Below are 20,402 nucleotides of genomic sequence, written 5' to 3'. Positions count from 1 at the left end.
TCATGTCATGTCATGTCATGTCATGTCATGTCATGTCATGTCATGTCATGTCATGTCATGTCATGTCCTAAACAGAAAACAACTACCCCCCAAAAACCATGTGGGAAAAAGCTACCTAAGTATGGTTCCCAATCAGAGACAACGATAGACAGCTGTCCCTGATTGAGAACCCTACCCTGCCAAAACAAAGAAATCCAAAAACATGGAAAAAATAACATAGAATGCCCACCCAAATCACACCCTGACCAAGCCAAAATAGAGACATAAAAAGCTCTCTAAGGTCAGGGCGTGACCATGTTAAATGTGTGTGGGGGGGGGGGGGGGGGGGGGGGGGGGGGAATAATTATAGACCACCTTTACTCCACACACAGAGATACGTACAAAGCTCTCCCTCGCCCTCCATTTGGCAAATCTGACCATAACTCTATTCTCCTGATTCCTGCTTACAAGCTAAAATTAATCAGGAAGCACCAGTAACTCGGTCAATAAAAAAGTGGTCAGATGAAGCAGATGTTAAACTACAGGACTGTTTTGCAAGCACAGACTGGAAATGTTCTGGGATTCTTCCGATGGCATTGAGGAGTACACCACATCAGTCACTGGCTTTATCAATAAGTGCATCGAGGACGTTGTCCCCACAATGACTGTACGTACATACCCCAACCAGAAGCCATGGATTACAGGCAACATTTGCACTGAGCTAAAGGGTAGAGCTGCCGCTTTCAAGTAGCGGGACTCTAACCCGGAGGCTTATAAGAAATCCTGCTATGCCCTCAGACGAACCATTAAACAGGCAAAGAATCAATACAGGACTCAGATCGAATTGTACCACACCGGCTCCGATGCTTGTCGGATATGGCAGGGCTTGCAAACTATTACAGACTCCAAAGGGAAGCACAGCCGAGAGCTGCCCAGTGACACGAGCCTACCAGACGAACTAAATAACTTCTATGCTCGCTTCGAGGCAATTAACACTGAAACATGCATGAGAGCATCAGCTGTTCCAGACGACTGTGTGATCACGCTCTCCGTAGCCGATGTGAGTAAGACCTTTAAACAGGTCAACATTCACAAGGCTGCTGGGCCAGATGGATTACCAGGATGTGTACTCCGAGCATGCGCTGACCAACTGGCAAATGTCTTCACTGGCATTTTCAACTTCCCCCTGTCTGAGTCTGTAATAGCAACGTGTTTCAAGCAAACCACCATAGTCCCTGTGTCCAAGAACACGAAGGTAACCTGGCTAAATGACTACAGACCCGTAGCACTCACATCTGTAGCCATGAAATGCGTTGAAAAACTGGTCATGGCTCACATCAACACCATTATCCCAGAAACCCTAGAACCACTCAATTTGCATACTGCACCATCAGATCCACAGATGACGCAATCTCTATTGCACCCCTCACTGCCCTTTCCCTCCTGGACAAAAGGAACACCTATAAGAATGCTATTCATTGACTACAGCTCAGCGTTCAACAACATAGTGCCCTCAAAGCTCATCACTAAGCTAAGGACCCTGGGACTAAACACCTCCCTCTGCAACTGGATCCTAGACTTCCTGATGGGCTGCCCCCAAGTGGTAAGGGTAGGTAACAACACATCCCCCACGATGATCCTCAACACGGGGGCCCCTCAAGGGTGCGTGCTCAGTCCCCTCCTGTACTCCATGTTCACTCATGACTGCATGGCCAGGCACGGCTCCAACACTATCATTTGCTGATGACACAACAGTGGTAGGCCTGATCATCGACAACGATGAGACAGCCTATAGGGAGGAGGTCAGAGACCTGACTGTGAGGTGGAAGGACAACAACCTCTCACTCAACGTGATCAAGACAAAGGAGATGGTTGCGGACTACAGGAAAAGGAGGACCGAGCACGTCCCCATTCTCATCAACGGGGCTGTAGTGGAGTAGGTTGAGAGCTTCAAGTTCCTTGGCATCCACATCACCAACAAACTAACATGCTTGGACCAAGTCGTGAAGAGGGAATGACAAAACCTATTCCCCGCCAGGAGGCTGAAAAGACTTGGTATGGGTCCTCAGATCCTCAAAGGTTTTACAGCTGCACCTTTGAGAGAATCCTGACGGGTTGCATCACTGCCTGGTATGGTAACTGCTCTGCCTTCGACCGCAAGGCACTACAGAGGTAGTGCGTATGGCCCAGTACATCACAGGCGCCATGCTTCCTGCCATCCAGGACCTCTATACCAGGCGGTGTCAGAGGAAGGCCCCAAAAATGGTAAAAAACTCCAGCCACAGACTGTTCATTCTGTTACAGCACGGTAAATGGTACCGGAGCATCAAGTTTAGGTACAAGAGGCTTCTAAACAGCTTTTACCCCCAAGCCATAAGACTCCTGAACAGCTAATCAAATGGCTACCCAGACTATTTGCATTGCCCCCCCCCACACACACACACTGCTGCTAGCCTCTGTTATTATCTATGCATAGTCACTTTAATAACTGTACATAATTACCTCGATACCGGTGCCCCCGCACATTGACATATTGACTCTGTACCGGTACCCCCTGTATATAGCCCCGCTTTTGTTATTTGCTGTTGCTCTTTAATTATTTGTTATTCTTGTCTCTTACTTTTTTTGTGGTATTTTCTTAAAACTGCATAGTTGGTTAAGGGCTTGTAAGAAAGCATTTCACTGTAAAGTCTACACCTGTTGTATTCGGCGCATTTGACCATTTTTTAAAAATGGTATTTTATTTAATTGGAGAGGATGGGAGTGGTGGTAGTGAGGAGAGAGGGGCTAGATATTCAGGTCCCACTGGTCCGCAGGGAAGAGTGTTGAGTGTTTAGTGGAGGAAACGGTGGAGCATGTGTTGATATTTTGTGAACTGCATTATGTAGATAGGGAGAGATTGTGTGAAAGAGTTAGAGAGGCTCGACGGGGTTAAGATTGGGGTGTTTAGGGCTCTATTTCACTTTCTTAGAGGAACAGGACTATCGAAGATAATTTAATGTAGGTAGGCTGTGACTGGCCTCACACTCCAGTACAGTAGGTGGCGGGGAACGCACCTTAAAAGTTGGATGCGATCCGTCAAACCAATCCCAAAGAAGAAGGCCGGTTTGCCAGACATACTCTGACTGGACATGCCCAGTTGTGTGGGTAGCAAACGTTAGCTAGCAAGTGTGAGTCAAACGGCGCCACAAACTCACTGGGATGCATTGTTGCTAGCTAGCGGTAGCTAGCTTTTTCTGACTTCCTGTCGCTGGTGTGTAGGGGACTTCGGTTGCCATAAAATAGCTTACGTTACAACCATGGAAATCGACACACTTTTGGAGGGTTTTACGGGTAAGTCAACTCGCGTTTGCTGATTTTCCGTATATTTACATGATTAACTAGCTACATTTTAATTTACAAGCGTAACGTTAAGTAGCTGCATATATTATACTCGTTGGACGGCTAACTTGGCTAGCTAGCTTGTAGCTATCAGTCGAAATGGTTAGCTAGCTAACTCGCGCTAGGCCAATTTTATTTAGATAACGTTACTGTACTTGTATAATTCAAAACGTATATGAATAGGTGTATTGTGTTGAAACTATTTTACCCACATTGTAGTTACATAGTTATCCGGTCGCTGTAACTTAGTTTGTTGGCCATGGATGGTTAATTAGTTTTCTAGCTAGGTACTGTTAGATCGCTAACGCTGTGGTTGCCGTTCAGTTAATTATTGGTGCCTGCTAACGTTACCCAACACTGCACATAACTTGAAATAGTTTCCTATTTTCATGCATCTACGTTCAGACTTCGAGAAGAAAGGGAAGAAAGATGCCTGCCCTGCCCTGGATCAATTTCTGTGTCATGTCGCCAAAACGGGAGAAACGATGTGAGTGTCTGATAAATGATCCCAACAATGCCAGCCACTTTTATAATGAGAAGACAATGTGTCAATACAGGATATAAATAAAACGACTGGTAAATTACAACTCGTGGATAGTCATATTCCAGAAATCTCGATATGCTACCAAATCCAAAGTTGTTTGAGGAGACATGATTGTGTGGTCCCAAGACTGGTAGTTATCACAGCATCAAGGCTGCATCTCTGTTGGATAGGTTACAAGGTGTCTGATCTAGAGAGGATAACTTTTTGGTCTCATCTTTTCCAGGATTTCATGGTCACAGTTCAAAAGTTATTTCCTGTTTAAACTTGAGAAGGTAATGGATGACTTCAGAGCCTCGACACCAGACCAGCGAGGGCCAGCCAATCCTAATGTGGAGTACATTCCATTTGAAGAGATGAAGGAGAGGATTCTCAAAATCGTAGAAGGATACAACGGGTGAGTATCCTCTACTAACCAGTGCTGAAACGTCTAATAAAATGACCCTTTTTCTTGTTTTACCAGTAGGTCTTTGTGTAGCCCTAGTATACAGCCACGGTGAGGAAAGTATACCTTCTTGACAAATCCACATTTTTCCAGGATTCCGTTCACCATCCAGCGTCTGTGTGAGTTACTGACTGAGCCAAAGAGGAACTACACAGGAACAGACAAGTTCCTCAGGGGAGTGGAGAAGGTAAGTATCATCACTTCTACTGACATCATTACTTGTAATGGGTGTTTGAATGAGGGTATTAAGCCTAGTAAGAATACCTATGTCACATATACATGTCCTTGTGTTGAGTAATGTATTCTCGCATGGCCCAGTTGAATTTTTTATAAACAAGTTAGAATTGCTTGTATTAATATACAATATAAATGCTTGGGATTGATGGTGTTTATGTTTTGCAGAATGTGATGGTGGTCAGCTGTGTGTGTCCTACGTCAGAGTAAGTATTCTGTCATGTTTCTCTACCTACCCCTTTAGCTTATACCTAAAAGTGTTTTGCTATAAAAATAAAAAAAATACTTAAAAGGTGCTATTGTACACAGGATTTTTTGCATTGTAATTACAGAAAATATCAGTGGCTAATAGTGGAATGATAGTGTTTCAAAGTATTACAGTGTTGCATTTTGATTCACTGTGATATTCACTTGTTGATTTCTTCCGCCAGTGCGGCATCTTTCGTCAAACTGGGAAAGCTGTTCTGACTTTGGCTGTGTTATCTAGTGGAAATGGCTAATTTCCTGGTTGCTAAAATTCTACACTGTTCGCTCAATTTCCACTTATGTGAGAAAACAAGCACTCAATATTGTAGGGAATCATTGTACCATCTAAATCGCTGTGAAACTTATTTTCAGCAACAACAAAAATCATATTCACAGCTGTTTGAAGCTGGTGGACCAAAAAACGAAAGTAACTTTTTTTTTGTTTTGGTTCACCCTCTTCAAACAGCTGAAAATAAGATTTTTGTTGTTGTTATTGATTTAGATGGTACAATGATTCCCTACAATATTGTGCTTGTTTTCTCACAGAAATTGAGCGAATGTAACAATACTGCTTCCGTCCCTCTTCTCGCCCCTACCTTGGCTCGAACCAGGGACCCCCTGCACACATTGACCACAGTCACCCTTGAAGCAACGTTACCCATTGCTCCACAAAAGCCCAGGCCCTTGCAGAGCAAGGGAAACAACTACTTCAAGGTCTCAGAGCGAGTGACGTCACTGATTGAAACGCTATTAGCGCGCACCCCGCTAACTAGCTAGCCATTTCACACGTTTACAAGAACAGTGTAGAATTTTAGCAACCAAGAAATTAGTTTCCACTAGATAACACAGCCACAAAGTCAGAACAGCTATCCTAGTTTGACAACAGATGCCGCACCGGCAGGCAAAATCAATAGGCAAATATCATAGCCAATCACAACACTGTGGGTAAGCAATACTGTGAAACACTATCCTTCCACCATTAGTGCCAGACATATTATGGCAATGTACTGAAATTACAATGCAAAAAAAAAATGCTATGTATAGCACTTTAAAGCTAACAATCATTTGGATTTGTTGACTCGCTGTGCCTCTTTTTAAAGGAAAAATGGGGCAACCAGTGTAAATAGAATGAATGGAGTGATGTTCCCTGGCAATACCGCTATTTATTCAGAAAGGTGAGAGATACCTACTTGTCAATGGTTAACTTTCAGTTATGCTATTAAAAAAAAATAAAAACATCAAAAAAGGGATAAGGAACCCAAATTAAACCTAGCAGTCTTTCTTTCCAGGGATCCCTGAACATAGGGGGAGAAGGTTTACTAATTTACTCATACCAGATATGATTGTCAGACAGTGGGTGACACTGTGGTGTTGTTTGAATTAATCTCCTTGTTATTAATTAAATGAAATTGCAACATGGATTCAGTTGCAACAACATTTGATTGTATGAAAGTATTAGATTATGCAGAGATTATTTCCTCTCCTTACGGCAGGAATGTAAATGGACCAAGCACCCCAAGGCCACTGAACAGACCAAAGCTATCACTATCCACCTCTCTGGCTACAAACGGTCTCCCTGACAGCACAGACGATAAGGAGCCACTCACAGAACAAGAGGAGGAGCATGTTGTCAGGTAAATAGCATTGTGTGACTGTCAGCAGAAATATAATGCACTGATACCACATGTAAATGTTTTATAAGATATATATATATATATATATATATATATATATATATAAAATTAGAGCAACTGGTTCTGATGTTTTGACCCTTCCTTTAGTGATTCCTCGGTATCGGAAAGTGATGCCACACAGAGCAGTCCGATGAAGACCAAGCATCCGGAAGAGGATGCAACGGAGGCAGAGAGCCACGAAGTCAAGAGGCTGAAGTTTGACAAAGACATGGATGAAGAGGAGGATGAGGTAGACAAGGAGATGTCATGTCCTGCACCTGCCCAAAGTTCATCAGACATGCCAGAATCGTCAACAGATGTTGTTGAGGAAGAAAAAGATAAGTCTGCTGATATGCTCACCACAGACGATCATGGTATGTATTTTGTACAATGGGGAATTTTCAAATCACATTACGTGATTTGTGAAAGGGAAAATGACATGAATCTAAAAATAACATTGCTAAAATGGATTGATTTATGGAAGGATGTAATGGTATTATTGTTCTTGCCTTCTGTCCCCCAGAGCCCTCTAGTACTCAGACAGAAGATCCCTTTGACGAGGAAGAGACATCAGAGAGGGAGGCTGAGTATGGCCCCACCCACAGACTAAAGAGTGACAACACCATGGACCAGTCAGAGGAGCAGCTTGCTCAGTCAGGGAATGATCTGAGTTTAGAGGAACAGGAGGAAGGCGATTGCAGTGACCCAGTAAGTAGCAGCAGTAGCAGCAATGGGGAGGGAGCACCCAGTGAAGAGCCTATCCCCTCTGCCTCTCCCAGCAGTACAGCTGAGTCGTTGGCAGAGGGCGCTGCTGCAGAAAACTGTTCGGAAAGCTCAGAGACTGCAGATGAGCCCATGGAACAGGACTAACCTGAGGCCCAACATTACTTTACACTGTATATTGACATTGTACCAAATACAGGAGATCTCTACCACTATGGACCTGTAATCTCCCAGCACAGGGAGGCTTTTTGTGTGAGGCCTCAGAGGATTTTCACCCTCGGGTCTCTTCACACCTTGTAAGACCCACCCACCTCCTGACGGCCACGCATCAGTCTGTTTTTAAAAACTGGAACTTATCATTTAAAGTTCCCCTCCAGCTAGATTTTTTTTAAAGCCTGTGGCATTCAAAAAAACGACTCAGCTGTACTTTTTTTTATCACCTTGATAGTTTTTATTTCTCTCATGGATCACTGTCATTTTAATATTTACTGCTATTTTAGACACCAGTTCTAAAGCTGCTTGGTTAACATTGTCATAAGGAATGAATCAGCCACTTCTGTGTGTTTTGTGATCTCAATCTGTGGTGAATGTATCATGTTGGCCGGCCCAGTTAGGGTCTCCTCTGGATCTGTGGGATGCCTTGGGTTTTCCCTTGGTAAAGCTACCGTTCACATCTATGTTTAAATTTCTAGTGTAGTTGTCCATACTTTGGAATGTAAAGTATGAAGGATTGTCCATGACACACATCTGTTCCATAAAACCGCTGGAAGCCCTTGCCCCGCAAGTTTGGTAATCTTGCATAGTAAACATACCGAAACCATGGATTGCAACCAATCCTCATGTACTATTGCACTCTGATTGAACAAAACAGTGCTTTCAGAAAGTATTCATACCCCTCGACTTATTCCCAAAAGATTTTGCAGCTTGATTTCAAAATAGCTTAAATGTTAACACACAATAACCCAGAATGAAAACACATTTTTAGAAGTCTTTGCAAATTTATTGAAAATGAAATAAATGTCTAACTTAAAGGTATACACACCCCTTTGTTATGTCACACCAAACTGAGCTCAGGAGCAGCCAACTTCCTTTGATCATCCTTGAGCTGTCACTACAACTTGATTGGAGTCCACCTGTGGCTGATTAATTTGTTTGGACATGATTTAGGAAAAACACCTGTCTATATAAGGTTCCACAGTTGACAGTTCATGTCAAAGCAGAAACTATTACCATGAAGTCCAAGGGACTGTCCGTAGAGTGCGAGACACGATTGTGATGAGGCATATATCTGGGGGAAGGGTATAAAACAATTTTAGAGTTTTTGCGAGCGCAGTGGTCTCTATCATTGGGACATTGAAAAAATATAGATTTACCCTGCTGCCTAGAGCTAGCTGTCCGACCAAGGCAAGAAAGACCTTTGGTAAGTGAGGTGACCAAGAACCCAATGACTACTCTGACAGAACTACAGAGTTCCTTGGTTGAGATGGGAGAACCTGCCAGAAGGTATTTTTTTTTTTTTTTACCTTTATTTAACTAGGCAAGTCAGTTAAGAACAAATTCTTTTTTTTCAATGACGGCCTAGGAACAGTGAAAATAAGATTTTGTTCTTAACTGACTTTCCTGTTCAGGGGCAGAATGACAGATTTATACTTTGTCAGCTCGTGGATTAGAACTTGTAACCTTCCGGTTACTAGTCCAACGCTCTAACCACTAGGCTAACCTGCTGTTCTCAGAAGCCAGAAGTCTTTGTGCACTTCACCAATCTGAGCTTTATGGGAGAGTGGCCAGACAGAAGCTGCTCCTAGCAAAAAGGGACATGATGGAAGGCCTGGAGTTTGCAAAAAGTCATGAAAGATGGAGCATAAGGCAAAATATTCTGTTGTCTGATGAGAAACAAATTGGCCTGAATGCAAAGCGCTATGTCTAGAGAGAAACAGGCACAGCTAATCACCCATCTAACACCATCCCTACTGTATAGCGGTGGTGGCAGCATCTTGCTATAGGGATGCTTTTCAGTGGCAGGGATTGAGAGATTGGTAAGGATACCGCGAACAATGAATGGTGTCAAATCCCTGATGAGAACCTGCTTCAGAGTGCAAATTACCTTGGACTGGGGTGAAGATTTACATTCCAACAGGACAATGACCCCAAGCATATAGCCAAAGCAATGCTGGAATGACTTCAGAAAAAGAGTTTGAAAGTCCTTGAGTGGCTCAACCAAAGCCCATTGAAAATCTATGGAAAGACTTGAAGATTGCTGTTCACCGCCACTTCCCATTTAACTTAACAGAGCTTGAGAAAATCTGCAAGGAAGAATGGGAGGAAATCCCCAAATCCAGATGTGCAAAGCTGATGCAGACGTACCCAAGACGACACAAAGCTGTAATCGCCACCAAAGGTGTTTTTGACTCGGGTGTGAATACTTATGTAAATTATATGTATTTATGATTCAATACATTTGCAAAAATATATGTTTTCACTTTGACATTATGTGGTATTTTGTGTAGGAAAATTGAATTTGGGCTTTAACCCAACAAAATGTGGGATAGGTTGAGGGGAATGAATACTTTCTGACAGCACTGTATAGCTGTGAACAAATTGCTCTAAACATCCCAGGAGCACTCTATCTCATCGTTCTCTACCTTCTCACCTGTTGCTGAGTCTTCCAAAACATCAGAACACAATAATATTGGCAATTTCCTGATTTCTGTTGTCTGACAGTATTGAGTGAATGCTTTTGTTTGTTGACCACAGTTACTGTCAGTTTTTGTGTCCGATTTACTCAAATGGTAAGAAAACATGGTTTACTTTAGTTCTCACAATCTTTTCAATTGAATAAAATTACATTTGTCAAATTGAAATGTCAATATCAGCACTAACAGTCATTGATCACAAGAATCTTGTTTGATTTTATTTTGAGAGTTTACTGGCTGCCATATCTTTACCAGTTTCTGCAACTGTCTTTTTATATATTAGGATAAACATTTCTGTAAAGTAGATTTTGTAGATTGTAATATGTGTTCACTGCCTTTGTGAAACCGATTGACATCTCTGTAAATTGAATGATTGGCTTTCAGCACAGTATTCATATGAAGCAATAAATGCTAACATTTTAAGTGTGGGGTTTGCTTAATTTGTATCAGTACGTTTTTCAAGTAAATTTTGCCAACTGAATATATCCTTTGAATATATTATGTCCTTATCTGTACATTTTCAGACAAAGTTATGAGAGTGTCTCCAGATGGCCTTGACACTCAGGCTAATGATACTTATCTGTGTCTCTATGAAACACCTAGTCAGCAGATTACATGAGCCAAGATGTGCTAGACGGGGTTATGTTCAGTCAACACACTGGGAATATCTCAATTACATATTCCTCGCATCCTCAAAATCCAATGGCGGAGATCAGAGGGGAGGGACCTCTGGCTTTCTGATCCAATTGGTTTTGAGAAGGAGCCGGAGAGAGGAGCCGAAGAGAGTACACAAGTAGTATGCAATTGAGATCTTCACACTGTTCAACTATAGGAAACAAGGACAGTCAGTCCCACAAGTGTGTTTTTCCAACCTCTGCAACCTGTCTCTTTAGTGTAAATACATTTGATAAATGTTTCTCATATCGATATCAGGATTTTCACATCTTGTATACACAAATGTAACACGGGGTATTTGGAGACACAGTCAACTGGTAAAATGTTAGGCCTACTACTGAGCCATGGAATAAAATAAATGTTTATCATAAAGTTGATGTACTTATGACATAATTATGCTGCAACAGAGACAATGTACATTCTGTCACACAGGTTATCAAGGAAGGTCAAAAGAAATAGCATCACCTTAAAGAGGGATTACCAAATGCCTGGCCTTTATGAGTAATCATATTTGCAAACAAAAAGGAGGATCCCATGTAAGGGACATTGTGTAACTAACCTTTGGCAAGACATGGACTTCACATTTCACCATTGGAATATACTGGGTCCTGCCTGTATATGGCTCAATGTAATTCTCTGTAGAGATGACTGGAGACAGTTTCCTGGACCCTGATTAAACCTAGTCCTGGATGAAAAAATCTTTTCCAATTGATAGTTTCCATTGAAAGTGCATTTTAGTCCAGGACTAAACTGGGTCTGGGTCTGAGAAACTGGCCCTGTACCTTTTCTACAATGACTTGTAGAACTGATTTCAATTTCCTCATGTCACACTATTACCATGATCAAAGAAAAATGTCAAGTCAAGGGCTCTTCCTTTTAGGTTTAGTAGTCTAAATTAGCAGTTCAGTTAGCAGTTTAACATCTTTATACCTATTATTTTGTTCACCGCCTGTCTGTTGCAGTAGTTCTAGCAGGTTCACTTGGCTTGGACTGACTGGACTTCTTACACTGACGATGGGGCAATAGAAGATGGATAATAGCAAATCTTCTCAAGAACTCACTATTAACTAATTGATCCAGACAGTAGGCATATATTCCTAATCCCTTGTGTCATGTGATCTACATCAGTCCTTGCCCAGTCTCTACCATCAGTGGAGAATTGTCAGACAAGGGGTAATATAGTAACTCACTGTTTCTGTCCGCAGTGTTTTTGTTTATGTGTGGTACCTTTATGGAAATATATATTTTTTTTCAGTAATAGTACAGACACAGTGGACTGATTAAAAAGTTGCAGTTGTGATGGAAATGAATAGTTGGAAGAGCAAAATCATTTGTGGAATGTCCAAAGAGTAGAGCTACACCCCTGACTGAGACAACTTTCAACCATGAGAGACAACTTCTTCAACTAAGGAGTCCAATCAAACATGAGCGACAACACCTTCAACTAAAGAGGCTCATCACAGTATTTGAGAACTATTTCCGTGATACCATATCACCTCCACCCTACCTGACACCCTAGACCCACTCCAATTTGCTTACCGCCCCAATAGGTCCACAGACGACGCAATCGCAACCACACTGCCCTAACCCATCTGGACAAGAGGAATTTAACACCATAGTACCCTCCAAACTCATCATCAAGCTTGAGACCCTGGGTCTCGACCCCACCCTGTGCAACTGGATACTGGATTTCCTGACGGGCCGCCCCCAGGTGGTGAGGGTAGGTAACATCTCCACCCCGCTGATCCTCAACACTGGGGCCCCACAAGGGTGCGTTCTGAGCCCTCTCCTGTACTCCCTGTTCACCCACGACTGCGTGGCCATGCACGCCTTCAACTCAATCATCAAGTTTGCAGACAACACTACAGTGGTAGGCTTGATTACCAACAACGACGAGACGGCCTACAGGGAGGAGGTGAGGGCTCTCGGAGTGTGGTGTCAGGAAGATAACCTCACACTCAACGTCAACAAAACAAAGGAGATGATCATGGACTTCAGCAGTGCCTCTTCAACCTCAGGAGGCTGAAGAAATTCGGCTTGTCACCAAAAGCACTCGCAAACTTTTACAGATGCACAATCGAGAGCATCCTGTCGGGCTGTATCACCGCCTGGTACGGCAACTGCTCCACCCACATACCGTAAGGCTCTCCAGAGGGTAGTGAGGTCTGCACAACGCCTCACCGGGGGCAAACTACCTGCCCTCCAGGACACCTACACCACCCAATGTCACAGGAAGGACTTAAAGATCATCAAGGACAACAACCACCCGAGCCACTGCCTGTTCACCCCGCTATCATCCAGAAGGCGAGGTCAGTACAGCTGTATCAAAGCAGGGACCGAAAGACTGAAAAACAGCTTCTATCTCAAGGCCATCAGACTGTTAAACAGCCACCACTAACATAGAGTGGCTGCAGCCAACATACTGACTCAACTCCAGTCACTTTAATAATGAAAAAAAATGGATGTAAAAATGTATCACTAGCCACTTTAAACAATGCCACTTAATATAATGTTTACATACCCTACATTACTCATCTCATATGTATATACTGTACCCTATACCATCTACTGCATCTTGCCATCTTTATGTAATACATGTATCACTAGCCACTTTAAACAGTGCCACTTTTATGCTTACATACCCTACATTACTCATCTCATATGTATATACTGTACTCTATACCATCTACTGCATCTTGCCTATGCCGTTCTGTACCATCACTCATTCATATATTTTTATGTACATATTCTTCATCCCTTTACACTTGTGTGTATAAGGTAGTTGTGGAATTGTTAGGTTAGATTAGCACAAGCATTTCGCTACTCTCGCATTAACATCTGCTAACCATGTGTATGTGACAAATAAAATTAGATTTGATGGGTCAGCGACTGAGTGAGGAGAGTGATTCAGACCAGGAAATTGATGTTGCAGAGCTGCAGGACTGGTTTAAGAAGTTTGTGGTGGAGTGCCCAAGTGGAACACTCTTCATGCACAAGTAAAAGCTTCTTCGGTGTTAGTAACAACAAGAAGGCGGCCGATTATATTGAGAATATGTTTTGCGCATTTGACAAGAACGGAGTGAGTAGCCTACAGATTACAGTCATCTGATGGGGGCCTTTGAGGGCCACAGTGTCCACATGTCCTTCAAGTGATAACTGTTGAACATCACTTTCTCTTCATTTCTGTATTTCTTGATGGGTATCATAAAATTATTTTATAATTTCCTTCCTTTGCAGGACAATACAATTGATTTTCTAGAGTATGTTGCAGCCTTGAACCTGGTCTTGAGGGGCAAGTTGGAACATAAACTGAAATGGACTTTCAAAATGTACGACAAAGATGGAAGTGGCTGCATTGACAAGACAGAGCTGCTGGAGATTGTAGAGGTAACAGACGTTCAAAGATTAGTGTAGGATTACATAAAATACAGTTATGATATCCCATACATTTATGGGATATCATTCCAAAATCTGCTTGTCTTCTCTCTCAGTCCATCTACAGACTGAAGAAAGCCTGCCATGGAGAATTGGATGCAGAGTGTAACGTCCTGACCCCAGATCAAGTGGTCAACAGAATATTTGAACTGGTTGATGAAAACGGAGATGGTGAGGACGCTTTCTTTACCCTCTTACTGTTCTCTGACAGCTTGATCTGTGGTTTTAATAATGTAATGATTGAGCAGGTTCTCACTGTGATTCCATATCATTATGACTGTGTACAACATATTATTGTGTGTAACATTCTAAAGTATTTGGAAAATTGGACCATTGGACAATGGGTGTTAGTAATGTTTTTCCCTCATTGTAAACAGTGTTTGGTTTCAGTAGTTAGTGAGTAATGCTAACTGTGTCTTCCCTCAGGGGAGTTGTCTCTGGATGAGTTCATCGACGGGGCCAGGAAGGACAAGTGGGTGATGAAGATGCTGCAGATGGACGTCAACCCTAGGGACTGGATCAGTGTACGCAAGAGCTCTGGAGCGAGCTCTGAAGCTGAACCTCTGTAATAAGTTTATAGATTTCTTTCAATCAAAATTTGAATCCATCTACCAGCAGCTTCAGCTATCCTGTGCCCTGCCCCTGTGCCCAGGTGGTGGCTGACACTACCACCATACCCATGGGGACTATGGACTCTTGTGCAGAGGGGGCAACCGTTGCTGTAATACCCTCTCTCCCCATACCCTGCACACCACACACCATCACTTGTTGCTTCTTTCAAAGCTTTCTTTGTTTTCTCTTTTGAAATCCCTAATGTGTACATATCTGCGTGTTTCTGTTCCCACTGATGGTTATGTGTGTGTTCTACTGCCCATGATTTAATTTTGTATGTGCAGTGTAAAGTAAAAGTGACCAGTTTTCTCCATCTCTATATGGATGATAGACAACATGCAGTGGCAGATCGTAAAGTTTATTTTGCAATTATGTTTTGCTTGGGAAAAATATCAATGGTTAGAGCTGACAATGATATAGTATTCCGGTAGCAGACTTGGTTGTTAATAACAGGATCTGGCACAATTTTTGCAGAACAACTTATTTTGTGTATGTTGAACAGTAAATGTGTATGAAGATGTATAATAAACACACCAATGTTGACCTATTTTATGGAATGTAAGTCTATTATATAACCCTGAATAAATGCACTATCAATTTCAGAGTATATGAGGGTAGCTCATACATCACAATATCATAAATAACCTGACAATATGGAAATCATACTGCCCATCTTTGACAGTATTCACTTCATCACATTCCAGAATGGATGGTGGAGGTAGGTACTGGAGCAGGAGCAGAATCAACCTTCAGCTCCTCCTACCTCTAGGTACTTGTAGATATTAAATGACTGGATATGTTTAAGCAGCTTCACCTTGGGTAATGGCCGTAGGCGGCAGATAATTGCGGCTGGTAGAGCTTTATGAGTCGACGAGACATGGCGACAAATTCAAGATACAAGAACCATTTGCTACTACAACTGATGAAGGAGTGGAAAGTGCGTGGAGGTTTGTGGAAATGGACATCAAGGAAGAAGGAAAGGAGCTAAGTGTAGAGGGAAGCAGTGTGGTGAGGAAGATTTAAGTCAAGTACAAAGAGAAAAAATGTAACCTGACAAGAGTGAGGATGAATTACCTGTGGTGCCATGTCCGGGTTTGAGCCTTTTTTTGAGAGAACGGATCCTTTCCTTCTTGTGGATCCATATGTGATGTCAGGTTGGGTGGAGAAGAGGTTGGGGACTGTTGAATCGGTGAAAGTAACTCGAAGTGGACTCGTGATGATATTTGTGTGTCTTCCGCCAAGAGGGAGCAGGCACTCTGCACCACGCACCTTGGGACAAGACCTGTGACTTTCTTTGCTCCCTGGATCAGGGTGCCATTGAAAGGAGTGATAACTAGTGTGGTGTGAATGTTGAGAAGGATCAACTGAAATGGAAGATTCCCGGTGTTTGTGACGCACAGCGTTTGGTGCGACGTAGACCTGGTGGAGAGCGTGATGAAACAGAGAAGACACTGTCTTTACCCAACAAAGTCAGTTAGGATGTTTACAGTATTTTAGGTGTCAAACTTATGGTCATGTTGCAGCATTGTGTAAGAGGGAGATTCCTAGATGTGAAAAGTGTGCAGGAGGGCATGAGACAAAGGAATGTGTGGTATCGGTGGGAAATGTTGTGTGTGTTAACTGTAGGGGTACCCATGTTGTTGGAGATCAGAAGTGTCCGGTGAGAGAAAGGCAGGTCGAGGTTGTCAGGGTCAGAGTAGTACAGAAGGTGTCGTATGATGAGGCAGTTAAGAGAGTAGTAGAGGAAGATGGGTCCAGGGTGAGGGATCCTAAGATGATCCCTGTGAGTAGCCCGAGGCCAATAGAGAGTGATAGGAATAACATGTTTATCAGTAAGGTTAGCTTCTTAGCATTATTAGCCATGGTTATCAACTGTACCACAGAAATGGAATGTAAATCACAGAAATTCATGTTGTGGTGGCAGCTGCAGAGAAGTACTTGGGTGTACAAAATGTTACTGCAAAAGAGTTAGAGTGTGTTGAACAATGCCCTCTCAGGCTGACGGCCGGGCATAGGATCAGATAGAGCCAAAGTAGTGGAATAGTGGTGAGGTTTTAATGGGTGTAGGGTTAGTTGGTAGGGCAATTTTTATTTATTTGTATTCGTTCTTATTTCCCTCCTCTTTGTGTGTCACAGTGTAATTAATACACAAGCCAGAACAGTAGGCTTACACAACCGGGGGCAGCATGCACCTCTAACGTTAATATTTGCCAACCACGATAATACCATCGAAGAAGAACAAGAAAAAGCGTCAACATCACCTTGCCTTCTGATAGGCTTACTTATACCATGTGGCAAAGAGGAAGTAGATGCTAGCTCCATAATAGAGGGTATATGCTAGAAGGGATACAGTTTTTGTCGAATTAACGTCAAAAGTTGGTTATTTTTTTCATTTGATCTAACCCTAACCTAATCATCCCAACCTGCTGCGTAAATTCTAACCTACGAAAAGTCAAATCTGACAAAAACTGGATCCCATCTAGTTCTAACCCTTATAATACCTACGTTGGTGAAATTGAAAGAGAAATTTAACGACTTCGACACTAGCTAAGTAAATTGATATATTTGGTAAAATGCACCATAGCTAGCTAGTTGCCGTGTGCAATTTTCAGACAAATGTGCCGGCTCTGTAGATGCTAAAGCTAGGGTCAGGGAGGCACTGCATAGCCAGCTGTGACTGTAACGTTAGTGTTATAACTAGCTAATGCAGTTTTAAATGATCAATGCACTTTCATTTGCTCGCAGTAGCATTGCTTTCCCTCGCAGATTAACAAAACAGATTGCTTATCCGTCCCACCTGGTTGACTACAGCTCACCTGCCAAAGTAATGTCAACTGTATCTGTGGAGCCAGTGCGCTCTATTGACAAATCGAAGGTAAGTGGCCAGCATGAAAACGCCTTAGTTAGCTAGTAGGTAATGCTGCCATTCCGTTGAATGGCATGTAACCAATGGCTATAATATGTTGTTAATTACTGTGAACAGTCCTATTTAGAAAGCTAGCCACTTACCTGGAGCTGAAGAGGACGGGAAAACTCTTAAAAATAAATAATGTATCTAAGGTTTTGGGTAGTGGTGACTGGTTCTGTGGTGTAATGCTGCTCTCTCCTGCCCAGCCTGCAGAAGGCATCTGGCGCCTACGTCATGTGAAGGGGGACCTGTTCTCCGGTCCTGAAAATGAGGCCCTGGCCCACTGTATCAGCAAAGACTGCCACATGGGGGCTGGCATCGCAGTTATGTTCAAGAAGAAGTTTGGTGGAGTGGCTGAGCTAAAGGAACAGAGTGAGTTGTTCTGTATAATGTATTATTTGTTATTATGCACTGCATGCTATGGAAGTCTGCTGTGATGTGCCCTTTTCATTTTAAAATGGGCCCTGAATTTGGAAAAACATGGCTTATATCTTAAGCCCATGTCATTGATCAAGATCACTGTTCACTGGTTTTGCTTTACTTCACAGAGAAGGTGCCAGGACAATGCGCTGTACTGAAAGGACACAAGCGTTTTGTGTACTACCTGGTAAGACAGTTGCCTTGTTAGTTTCATTCAACCAACAAACATTTTTAAAGCATTTTTTTGGGTTGTCTCTGGTTGTGTCTTACTCTATTACAGATAACAAAGGAAAAGTACAGCAACAAGCCCACCTATGACAGCCTGAGGCAGAGCCTTGAGGACATGAAGTCTCATTGCTTGAAAAACGGAGTAACTGCAATATCAATGCCTCGGTTTGTATGAATACATTCTACACATAAAAAGGTTTCATTAAATTATTTTAACATGTCAATCATTTCCATTTGATGTATGACTAAATGTTCTATCCCTCTATTCTACAGCATTGGCTGTGGCCTTGATCGACTGAGCTGGGACAAAGTGGAAAAGATGCTTGAGAAGGTATTCCAGCCCACAAGTATCAGTATCACTGTGTACACCCTCCCTGTAAAACCCACAGTGAAACCAAGTCCATGGGGAAACCAAGTTTCCAATAATGTTTTCTGTAAAACAAAATTAAGTTAAACTCACAGACAATATATCAGCATACTGGTATGCACCTGTACAAAGTTTGCCCAAGGCTGTACTTTTGAAAGAGAATAAACATACTTTTCCTTGAAATCATACCCCCTCTTCATCTCTTCTTTACCCCTGTTTTAATTGTTCTATGAAATGACATGTTCATATTTTGCACTTTAATTACTGTCCTATATAATAGCAATATCATATTCATAGGAATTCTCTCCACCAGAAGGGGGCACCAATGATTGTTTTCTCCACATCACTTCAGTGGCTTGTTCTGTACTGCTTTTTGTCATATGCTGATTCTAAATACCCTGTAACCCTGTAAGTACCTTGCATGAATAATAAAAAGTAAATTGTGATTTTAATTTCACAATATAATAAAATCTGTTTTACACCTTTCACTAGACCTGTGGTTCTTGTGTAATATACAGAAATGGAGTACTTAGTATATATGGTGTTGTCATCATTGGATCATATTCACCTTATGACTAAATGTAGCTATATCACCCATCATACAATACATGAGGGCATATGATCTTCACAAATACATCTAGTCACTCCTACCTATCTCTTCATTTACTGACTGCTTAATTCACTGTGCTGTGATTCAGGCATTGCTCATGAGTCTTGGGGTGGCAGGTATCCTAGTGGTTAGAGCATTGGACTAGTAACCGAAAGGTTGCAAGATCGAATCTCCTGAACAAGGCAGTTAACCCACTGTTCCTAGACTGCCATTGAAAATAAGAATTTGTTAACTAACTTGCCTAGTTAAATAAAGGTAAATAAATAAAAATGCTGTTGACTGAAAGCTACCTTGAATGTGATTCTAATTATATGACCAACACAGCAGGGTGCAGATATGGTATTGTGTGATGTAATATTGATCTTGAGTATATTGCACTCAACGCAGCTGAAAGACCATGTAGGCACCAGATGTAATGGAGAGTGGGGGTGGGGAATCTGCCACCACAATTTCAAACCCACAGATATGGGAAAGCCCTCCTGTACATCATGAAACTTGATTTGAATCTACACCAAACCAGCTATCCTTTCGATGGATTGCCTGTAGTAACATTACTTGAAATGAAGAGCATATTAAGTAAAAAATTAAATACATTTGGTTGTGATAACACAAGCTTACAGTTGTTAGCTAGACAGTGTAGAGTCTCAGTCTTTGCCCCTTGGCACCCACTCCCTATACCTCCTTCTTTGGTGCACCAATAATTCATGAGGAAAATGCATTAACCGCTGTGTACACTGCGGCTTCCTCCCTCTGTATTCCTGGCTGGAAGACTGTGCTTCAGCATCACTGCATCCGACCCCCTCCTCCTCCCATCCCCCTTTGCCCAGCAATTAGACTGCACACTGCAGCAGAGCCACCTAGTCGCTCTGCTAGCCCCGGAAAATATCCCTTTTATCTGGCCTCAGACTCCTCTGACACCCCACTGTACTGCAGAGGTTCATCACAGACTGCAGACATGCAGAGATGGTCCTTGCTTATGTCTCAAAAATCCTCCTAACCCTGGCAAAATGCTGCATCCTATCTCGGTGTGCCTGTGTTTGTCATATGGCATTGATTTCTTCCTTAGCTCTCCCTCCCTCCTAACACTCAATCTCAGTTTTTTTTCTCATGTCCTCCCTCCTTCCATCCTCCCTTCCCCTTCCTTTTTTACGCTCTGCGTATGAATTTGCAGAGCTCAGCACTCTTCTACACGGGCGCTTCAGAGAAAAAAAAGAGAAGAGCTAGGCGGGAGG

At 42.4% G+C, this 20,402-nt stretch overlaps 2 protein-coding genes and 1 pseudogene across 4 annotated transcripts; all 3 read left to right on the top strand.

The window, feature by feature from the left end:
- Positions 1-3,063: 3,063 nt before the first annotated feature.
- On the top strand, positions 3,064-10,338 carry LOC109908125 (serine/threonine-protein phosphatase 4 regulatory subunit 2-A-like). 2 transcript variants are annotated; one of them, XM_020506618.2, is made up of 9 exons: positions 3,064-3,312; positions 3,766-3,847; positions 4,128-4,298; positions 4,440-4,533; positions 4,749-4,786; positions 5,927-6,001; positions 6,320-6,460; positions 6,608-6,873; positions 7,023-10,338. In XM_020506618.2, exons 1-9 carry the CDS (start codon positions 3,279-3,281, stop codon positions 7,367-7,369), a joined length of 1,248 nt encoding a protein of 415 aa, XP_020362207.1. In that variant the 5' UTR covers positions 3,064-3,278; the 3' UTR covers positions 7,370-10,338. The 2 variants fall into 2 exon arrangements, with proteins under 2 accessions (XP_020362207.1, XP_020362208.1); XM_020506619.2 differs by having other exon boundaries at positions 3,738-3,847; positions 7,023-10,083.
- Positions 10,339-13,467: 3,129 nt separating this feature from the next.
- Positions 13,468-14,594, top strand: LOC109907023 (guanylyl cyclase-activating protein 2-like; annotated as a pseudogene).
- A 2,332-nt stretch (positions 14,595-16,926) lies between these two features.
- Positions 16,927-19,046, top strand: LOC109908123 (ADP-ribose glycohydrolase OARD1). Of its 2 annotated transcripts, XM_020506616.2 has the most exons (6): positions 16,927-17,188; positions 17,449-17,512; positions 17,752-17,917; positions 18,094-18,152; positions 18,246-18,358; positions 18,467-19,046. In XM_020506616.2, exons 2-6 carry the CDS (start codon positions 17,465-17,467, stop codon positions 18,645-18,647), a joined length of 567 nt encoding a protein of 188 aa, XP_020362205.1. In that variant the 5' UTR covers positions 16,927-17,188; positions 17,449-17,464; the 3' UTR covers positions 18,648-19,046. The 2 variants fall into 2 exon arrangements, with proteins under 2 accessions (XP_020362205.1, XP_020362204.1); XM_020506615.2 differs by having other exon boundaries at positions 16,928-17,512.
- The last annotated feature ends 1,356 nt before the right edge of the window (positions 19,047-20,402 follow it).

Source organism: Oncorhynchus kisutch, linkage group LG17, assembly GCF_002021735.2.
Source record: "Oncorhynchus kisutch isolate 150728-3 linkage group LG17, Okis_V2, whole genome shotgun sequence".
Classification (NCBI taxonomy): Eukaryota; Metazoa; Chordata; class Actinopteri; order Salmoniformes; family Salmonidae; genus Oncorhynchus; species Oncorhynchus kisutch.
The sequence above is the reverse complement of the archived record's forward strand: the minus strand, read 5'-3'. Positions and strand labels throughout refer to the sequence as shown.